At 30.7% G+C, this 10,213-nt stretch overlaps 1 protein-coding gene across 1 annotated transcript in view; it reads left to right on the top strand.

Moving 5' to 3' along the window:
• The first annotated feature begins 298 nt into the window (after nucleotides 1-298).
• Nucleotides 299-10,213, top strand: part of LOC129963007 (uncharacterized) — a 125,554-nt gene continuing 115,639 nt past the window's right edge. Inside the window, exon 1 of the mRNA XM_056077011.1 lies at nucleotides 299-367. Coding sequence (XP_055932986.1) covers nucleotides 299-367 — 69 coding nt within the window. The remainder of the gene's footprint in view (nucleotides 368-10,213) is intronic.

The raw sequence follows: 10,213 nt of genomic DNA, 5'->3' as shown, positions 1-10,213 counted from the left end.
TAAAACTTTCATAAATTAAAGAAACAAAACAAACTAATAAGGATAATAAACTAATTAATTATAGGAAGTCTTCCCTAAAGTCCTGCATCGCTGCCTCACCGCGGCGGGGAGTGTTCCTGAGCGGAATGAGCGAAGTGCGTCGGGAGAGTATTCTTCTGGTTGGGTCATCCAAGGCGTGAAGGCCATTCCATTAGCTAAATGCAATGCAGGCATGAGGCAAAGTCAGACTTCAGCCTTTGGTGCCACTAGCTGCATTTTAACTTAGACTTCTTGAAACTGCATTTTAAGCCCTTTTATCATGACTCGTCGATTAGGAGACTACCAGGCTGTGCTACATTGTTTGAATGCGTTCAGGTTCATGAACCTGGTTTGATGTTACTGTCGACCAGTTGGCATAAGCCACAACACAAAATAACATTATAGGAAGTACTTAGCATTTGTAAGATAAGGAGTATGTGAATAAGAAATTATTTGTCGTTCATTGCCGAATCGATAATCATCTTTGTTGTTCTCATTAAATTTTACTTTTGGATACTAAGATAGAAGAAACTGTTGTTAAGCATAATATAAAATTCCATCACTTTTTAGTAATATTAGAAGAGAAATATTCGAGGGCAACTGGATAAACTATTTTCTGTCATAAAAATGCAAGAATTTGGAGTCAAAACATTTTTCAAATTAAATCTATAACAAAGAGAACATTCCAACTGCTTTGTGTCGAAGAAAAAAAAAATAGCGATGTAAGTAAAACTTTAAATTTTTTTAGTGATACCTTTATCTAACATACTCGCACACGCAGACACACTGCTTCGCAATATAAATTTCTTACTTTGGCATTTCTTTCTTTCAACTGAACAAAGCATGGCTTCATACTTCTCTTATTGTGCAATATATACCTCTATAAAAAAGAATCAAGTTTGGTTTAATTAATATTCAAATATGAAATGACACTGTCCTACTTTTGGACAGATTTTTTTTTTATCATGAGTTGTGTTTAAATGATAACTACCACAATTGCATCGGCACCTTCTCTTTTAACGTGTTCCTTCCTATCTTTCATGCTTTGATTTTTCAAAAATTAAATTGACAGCAATGATCAGTTTTTGCATTCAGATGGGCACAAAAACGGATAATACTACCCATTAAATTGATAATATTAGCCGTTAAATATGAACCATTTGACGGCGATAAAGTTTATTCATGAGCTTGATTAAATTTTTTGTTTGAAACAGATTTCTTGTCTGTTGCCATTCGATAATAAATAATAAGAAAGATTTCTGTGCTGTGTACGTTGGCGTTATATATATATATATAGAAGAAAAAATTTCAACGAGATCGAAAGTGCGCCTTTTTATCAAATACATATTTCTAATATTTTCTACCGCTACCGAAACAAAGCGAGTCTCAAAAATAATGCATCCTGTTTGCTTGTTTCTGGCGAGACAATTTATTGCATTTGCAACCTTTTTTTATTTTCACTCAGGTTGAGAGAAGGCCACGTCATATCCCCGATGCCTGTCTCTTCGGGAGTTTAACTGGTAATGTTGTGCGCTCCGGCCGACAGCGAAACAGTTTTTAAACTATTCTATAAAATTTCTTTAAACAATTTCTGTATTTCTCACCCGCGAAATTTTTTAGTCTGCACATTGCTATACCCTTTTTTTGGCTGTCATTCGATGCCGTAGCTAATATTTTCTGGAGCGCAGTGTCTTGGTTGTTCCTTTCCTTCTTTTCAGGGGAAAAAAAGACCGCGCTGGATCGTGTAGGACGTACAGCAAAAAGTATACAAATATTTTTAATTAAAGAATTGTCGAGCGACAGCTGGCGGAAAAATCGATGATAAATAGAGTTGGTTTATAGGTTGCTGCACACAAAAAATTGTTTATTTTCCAAATTGTCAAATTATTTTTCTTACATGTCTTACGTCTTGTTCATTTTCATTGATATTTATTTGAATCAACGAAATGAAGAATATTAAATAAATTAGAAAAAGGAATTTTGCTCATTTAAAGTTAAAAGACAAGTAAAAAAAATCATTTATTAAAAAATTTGAAAATGAATATTGCATTTGAAAACTGTAAAATTTAATCTAATTTGGCATAGAAATCGTTACCTTTAGCATTCCTATTTTAATAATTAATACGGCGGCGCTCTGTCCTAGGGGTAGCGCGTTTTCCCCGTGATCCTGGTTCGGGCATGGTTACTCTTTATTTTGTGCTCAATCTGTGAGGTGTGTGAATGAGCCCTCTGTAAAAAGGGGTCGTGCAAGTGCCATCTTCATATGAGTTGGAAATCAGACTTCTCCCCTCGGGTGCTCAAGGGTCTTTACTCTCAAAAGCTACTGCACCCATCTTTCCGCTGTAACGAGGACACGACATTATCATCAATAAATGATACACAATGAAGAAATTGCAAATATCTTTAATAATTAATTTTCTAAAATTTATATATTTCAGTTTAAATAAATAATTATGTAATATTAATGCACTCACTGAATGCAGCAAGTTAGACATTGTATAATAAAAATTCAAAATAATAGTTATTGGCCTAATATCATGTCTAATGTTATTTTCCTTCCAGTAGTTTAAAATTCGAGCTTTATGAATCAACTTAAAATCTTTATAAAATGCTTATTGAGCAAGATTCTTCTGTAATTTAATATATAGTTACGAAATATTACAAATAAAAAAAAGGAACGAATTACAAAATACTATGTAATTACTAAGAAAATATTTGTTTTCTGGCAAATAAAAAATGTTTTTCTTCATTTATTGCTTAAATTGATTTTTAAATACATAGGGTGTGCCATAAATTCATACTAACATCAAAATTTCATAATAAAAGAAGTAATGCTCTGAAAAAATTGATTTGCGCGAATTCAATGGGACATAGTTATATAAAATGACTCCATAAATAATAGAAGCAGACGTCGTACAGTCATGTTTTATGGAAATTAGATAATAAAGCATCTAGCTGGAATTGGATTCCTCATTCGACCTCCCCCCATCCCCCAGCAACATACTATCATTACCAAATCGAACGTCAGTAAATAAACTTTTCTACAAACATGATGAATCCATAACAACTGCATTGCAAAGTTTCACACTGAGAAAACAGTGAATGGTCAAAAAAGCGAATTCAATATCACTGAATGTGGAACTGAGTTTAGCATGACGTTTCGAGGAAAGAGAATTCGAAAGATCGTCTATTAAGTGCGTCTTAAGCGCGATTCCCTTGCCAATACACTGGGTTTTAATACCGAAAAGACGCGGGAATAGTTTAATTGTCTTAAGCGCGAACAGCGTCTGTATCGTAAATGTTAGTGTAAGAATTGGCATCTAAGACATCAGTGAAGAGTGGACTTGCTCGTGAAGCTGAGACAATAACGAGGATTCCGGAATTGTCTATTCTGGACGAAATCTTTGATTTGTTTATACAAGTCCAAGGTGAACTGCTTATACAAGATATGGGCACTTCACCAGTTATTACGGACAGCATGTTATTTCCCTGCATGGTGACGTCAATACACAAAACCGTTATATGGGGACGAAGTCAAACTTTCGGAAGTATCTGGCAAGCCTCGTAAGTACTTCACATGACTATTTTGTATGATTTCACCGCATCTTTTATTCTAAATCCTTTTTTTTAAGAGCGTTGTCCTGTATCCGGCTGAAACCGGATGCAGACCGGAATATTAGACTTTTCTTTGATTGTGTTTTTCCTGGATTTCAAGAAAGATATGAGTTACTTGTTGCCACCTGGATGCAGGAGGGCGCTCTGCCCTCTTTGTATGTAAAATCAAAACGTTCTTTTTTACTAAAACCAAGTGATAATCGAGATTGTAAGTTTAAACGGCCCTCACAGCCATCAGATATGATCCTATCAGAGTTTTGATTACGAGAATACTTAACGTCATGTGTGTATAGAGGCTCCCAATCACTTCAGTGGAATTGAAAGTTGTGTCGTTGGACCATCGGTGGCATCGATGTTGGCATGCTGCCTTCAACTGTAATACACGTGGCGACGCGTCTCACTATCGTATTTCTTCTTGCTGATGGTCACGGTGAACAACTTTTACTTTAAAATAAATGCACATTGACTTATAATTAGAATCTGCTTCATTGCTATATTTGCCTGATTTGAATAGAGCATCTAGTATGATGTGTTCCTGAGTTACTCTAGGAATCATTTTTTTACAAAAGGAAAAAAAACTTCAATGCTATTCTGAGTATATATCTTCGCAAACCGAAATGTTTTCTGAGCCTTACTTCTTTTATTGTGAATTTTGAAAGCATGCATGAATCTTAAGATGTTTCATGCATATCCTTTTTATCACTTTTTACCCAATTTTTTCCAAGATTTTAAATTTTTTTAGTTTTTTTTTCTAATTGTATTAATATAATAATTATTATAATTGTATTTTATTTCTTGCATGAATTTTGAAAAAAAAAAGATCAATAAAAAGTCTTGGAGGCACTGATTACTTTTGATTATCACGCAAAAATTCACTAAAAAAATGTAAAATCGGGGAAAAGCTGATCGATTAAGTGATTTCCGACGTCCATTAAAGAATGAGCTTTCTTCGAATTCTTCCTCTCATTTACAAAACCAAGCGAATAAATTATATTTTGAATGTTCCCCCATTTTTTGAAAGTTGTTCGAAAATTTTATTTTGACATGCTTAAATACTATAAAATTAATGATTTGCTACCCTGTTTGAGTGAATTTTTTCGCTTAAAAACGCATTTCAGATTACTTTACAAAATACTAAAACAATTTTTACATCATCGTTATTTTTTTACAGGAACTCTGTTAGTGAACAATTTTCTTCATATCTGGTATCCATTTTGAAACTGAATAGTATAGTATTCATTAACGAGCGCAAGAAATCAGTTTCATGTTATCAATATATATATATATATATATATATATATATATATATATATATATATATAACCAATCTTAAGAAAGAAAAAGTTTGAAAACGAAACTAAAATGAAAACGAAACAAAAACAGTTTCGAAATCGCAACTAAAATTTATAACCTATTTAAACTAAAACCAAAAAAGAACTTCATAGTATTTAGAGAGCGCAATTGCAGCTACTTCTAAAACACAGATGAATTGATACAAAAGTATTAGAATCAAGTTAATAGGAAAAACAAAAAATCAAATAAAAATTAAACCAAAAAAATTATAAAAAATATAAAAAAAGAATCCGGCCTGAAGACCTTTTCAAGGGTCACCCTCAGGCAGGGATTCAAAGAAAGGGATTTTTTCTGTGAGGAAATACAGACATTGTCTAATAATGATTCCTCGTGACCCGAAAATCCCCTTAAATTATGCTCAAGAGATATACCATTTTAACAGAAAGGAAATATAAAACAACAAATAAGAAGAAATTAACCACAACAAAGTAAAAATACAATAACAAAAATAACAATAAAAACAAAAGATAGCACTAAAATTAAAAACGAAAAGGCCAGTACATACCATCAACAGTCAAGGGGAAGTTAACCAATTGATTGTGATTCCCTGTTTTTAAAAAACTAGCGGTAAATTATGTAAACAGATGTAGGCTCCCAGCGCCATCTATTGAGTGATCCAATATGCAAGGAAAGTTCTATTTTTATTTAAGCCAAAGGATTAATCCCAAACCATACCTTGTTTAATTAAAAAATTGACATTACAGTAATTTCTAGGAAATTCATTTTTAATTAAATTTTTAAGGAGGTTGTTTGATGCTTCAATATAAGAATTTTTATTATTGCAAACCCTTTTGATCCTGTTAACTTGTGAGAAAATTAGATTTTTGAAAATTTTAAGAGTTTAGATTGGAATAGTAGTTACATAGTTTTGTTATTTTAAAGTTGGAATCATCCCCTTTATCGTATATACCAACTATTGTTTTATCATTAGCAATTTCGATTTTTAAATCCAGAAAGGTAGCCTCAAGTTGATTTTTATTTGTATCTTTTAGAATTAAATCTTTTGGATAGCAATTAGTAGTAATATTAGTATTGTCGAAGTTAATCAAAAGTAGGTCATCAATATATCTCCACCCGTTTATTAAATTATATTTAATTATTTTTTTCTTATATATATATATATATATATATATATATATATATATATATATATATATATATATATATATATATATATATATATATATATATATATATATATATATATATATATATATATATATATATATATATATATATATATATATATTATCATTAACTTAACATTAGGATCATTAACTTAAAAAATATTTAGCGTGTTTAATTCATTCAGTTAGTTTTTTTCTAGTGAGCGAAGCTTTAAGAGGTTTCAAATGCGTTTCAATCTCCCTTATTTAGTCTTTATATTAAGCAGCTTTATATGACAGCAGCAATACAAGAAGTATGAGGGAAATAAAACTGTGTCAATTTTTTTTAAGAGTGACTTTTTTTTTGTATTCTCAAAACTTCCACCCATTTCGCCTCTTAGCACTAAACCTGAGATGAGGTGTTTTTACTTCATTTTAAAAATTTAACTTCGGAGGGATTTCCTCAATTCTATCGCCCACAATCTCTAAGTCTTGTTTATTCTTTTTATGAGGCTCTTTCACATCCATAAAAGAGAAGTAAATACAGATTCACCAAGTTAATGCATTTTAAGTTTCGTCGCAAGTTTTGATAAAAATGTTTCTAAGCACCAATTGTAAACAATGATAACAATCTGTTTATAACAGTTTATTACGATCGATTCTTCATTCTTTGATAAATATGCAAAATTATTTTTACAAGTAAAATTATTATGCAAATAAATAAATATTCAAGACGATTTCCATACAAATGACAATGAGTGTAAATCAAGAAACAAGATAACTATCTAGTCACAAACTCCATAAATTTGGAGAGATACTTCCTTTGATTGTTAAACACTGTATGATTATGAATTAAAGTTATTTTATTTCATTGTATGAAGTATATGAAAATTGTCTTATGACTGTTATGCTGTGTATAAACTGCCTTAAGAAATAAAAAAAAATAAATCTGAAACGATTTTCATACAGATAGCCCTAAGTGTAAATTAAAAAAAAAAAAAAAAAAAAACAAGGTAGTCATCTTATCACAAGTCATAAATTTTGGAACGATACTTTCTTTGAAAGGAAAAGCCGTATAATTATGAATTATATGTACATGTACGTTCAGAGTATAAAAAGTGGCTAATGACTGTTTTTAAATGAGTATACTATAATAAGTAACTTATTCAATGAAAGATTATTAAGTTTGTGGACGAATCTAAATACTATTACTCACGGTAATCACCTACATTTTTTTTTGTATTTCGCATGTAATACAGAACTGTACAAGAAGAATAATTTTGTATACAAAATTTGTTTTTAAAATCTTGCATCATAAGTTTCGAAATAAGGACTATAGCATTTGAAAAAAAAATGAAAGATATTTATTTTATATATAAAATAAGGCAGGTAAACATAGAATTGAAACTCTTTTGAAATGAAACCCTGTACTTCAAACATCAAGTAACCTTGGTGTATGCGTATTACAATAAAATGAGAAATTTTAATTAGAATTTCTCTTCGTACAAACTATAAATTAAATAATTGCGGCGGAATTTCATTTAGTGTAATAGATGAAAAAATATTAATTAGCTTTCATTTTTATAGATAAAATTTTGATTACGGACGAATTTCAAATTTCAGTCATGAATTTTATTTAAAATTGAGGTTTCTAGCTTTAAATATTTTTTAAATATTCAAATATACTGTTACAGAATTTACAAAGTGAATATTCTGTAATAAAATGGTATTATTAGCAATACGTCTCTATCTAGCAACCATGTAAAGATAGTTAAAGGGAAACCAGATTTTATTTTGGAGAGGGATTGCCCGCTGATGTTGTAGATTCGATTTACAATAAGATGAAAGAGTTTACTTACTATTGCTTCAAAGTTAAACAAAAAAAAAATTCCTAAAATTTTCTTGAAACACAAGCAATCCACTCCTCATAAAAGTACGGCGCATATAGCCTTTATCCATTTTAAGAGAAAAAAAAAATATTTTTTCATTCTCAGGAGTTGTGTTAATTAAATAATTTCTCAAGATTATTTTGATTCAACGTGAGTTTTTCTGATCTAATTGGCAAGCGAAAGGATCAGAAAGATGGGGAGATTCAATGGCCGATGTCCAATTCAGTGTTCCCCTTTAAGCGTATTACAAAGAAGAACACGTTTTGCATTGAAACCGACACACCATTCTTGGATACACCAAGAATATGACATTTGTTTTTCACTATTGGGTCTAAGTTCAGCACAAACTGATTCTCCACGGTTCTTCAACTGGAGAGAAATTGAAACTCGCTCTCAACCCTTCAATGTAAGGGAATTCGAGCATTTTGGTAGCAGAAGTATTTAAAGCGATCGTTGCTCAGATTTTAAGAAACATAAATCTCTTCACACATTCGAAGCTCGCCAACGTGCATTTATGTATAAGGTTGAGAATAGAAAAGAAATAGCTGCTCAAAGGAAAAACAGCGAATGGTTTAAGCTACTTACGCACAAAATGGTACCTGGGGGATCCATTCTTTGACCACCAAATCTCAAAATTTGACAAGCATGGATTTCTTAACCTGGGAGAGCAAATAGAGTGCGATCTCGGAAAGTACCTATTGGTCCCGAAGAAAATCTAGACGAATTTGATGAAATGATGATTGTCAGCTATAACTGGAGATGTACGTGATTTGATTGACATTTTTATTAAGGCCCACCAAAATATGCGTCACTACCGATAATTATGAATAATTATTGGAGTCTACTGGAATTATTGGAGTCTTGGAGAATGTTAGATTAATAATTTTTTTTTACTTAAATCTTCTCTCTCTCACTAACTGATTATATTTCTCACTAATTGATATATTTCTCTCTCACTAATAGATTAAATTTTCAAAAAATATTTTTGAGGAAACCTATATTTTCTGTTTCATTACTTATCATTTTGAAAGTTCTCATAAAAAACTGAGTTATCCAAACATTGCTCTATTATCTATCCATATCTAAAGTGTGAGTGAATATCAAGCAGATGTTATATTATATGTTAAATGATACGAAGGGAATCTTAGAAACTCGGTCACGTCATTTAAAGTTACACCATTTTATAGGAAGCGAAATATTCTTTTTTTTTTCGTGCACTTATATTTAAATTGACTTGTTTCATGACTGTAAAGAATCAAATTTGTAACATGACGTTTCGTCGCTTTCTCATATGCTAAAATTCTGAACGTTTATGCAACCTCAATAAAAAAAACACACACCCGAATTTCAAAAATTAAGTGACAATTAATCAATTAACTGAACTGTATTTTGATGCCATTCTATTAGCTCCACAGGATAGGAAATTTAAAACCATTCTATAATTCTCTAATTTTTATTAAAAAAATGGATTAAAAGGCAGAAAAATGATTAAAAATAAAAATCTAATTCTTTCTAGAAAATTAATAAAAATTACAATTTTTAAAATTGTTTTCCTTATGTATTAATTAAACTTTAGAATATTTTTTATGCAGAAAATGTAGTATTAATATAAAAATTGTTTGAAAATTCGAGTGTTTTTTATTATATCTTTAAGAAAAAAAACTTCTGTTAGGGCTTTTTTTCTTTCCAGATGTTTTCAAATTGAAGGCAAACAGGACAAAAAAAAATGTATTTATGCCGCTAAGAAAAGATGAAGGAAAGAGAGAGAGAGAACAAAAACCTTAACAATGCAGTAGCTTTTCAGATTCCTTTTCCTATAAAAAAAGAATAACTTTTTATTCCCTTGCCAATACACTGGGTTTTTAATACTCAAAAGACGCAGGAACAGTTTAAATTCCTATAATTGTATTTCTAAAGAAACATCTGGTGTTAAAAAAAGCAGTTTTATTCTTCGCACGTATTACATGGTTAGAGGGGCATAAAATTTTTTAAGACGTGTTTTCTTTCTCACTCTGTCACGCAATTTTAAGAGGAAATGAGAACAGATTCTCTTATTTCTAGTGCCATTAATTGCCGTGTCCAGCGAAAAACAAGTAAGAGAGCTTTGTTCCGTGATCCTATTTACTTAGCGTGACTTGTTTCTTCCACTCCGAAGAACTGAACACGAATGCAATACAAAAAGGATGTTTCACAGAAATTGAATCAATTTTGACATAGGTACTACTATAAGAT

This window comes from Argiope bruennichi, chromosome 3 (genome assembly GCF_947563725.1).
Source record: "Argiope bruennichi chromosome 3, qqArgBrue1.1, whole genome shotgun sequence".
NCBI classification, from domain to species: domain Eukaryota; kingdom Metazoa; phylum Arthropoda; class Arachnida; order Araneae; family Araneidae; genus Argiope; species Argiope bruennichi.
Note: the sequence above shows the minus strand (reverse complement) of the source record. Positions and strands in the feature narration are given on the sequence as shown.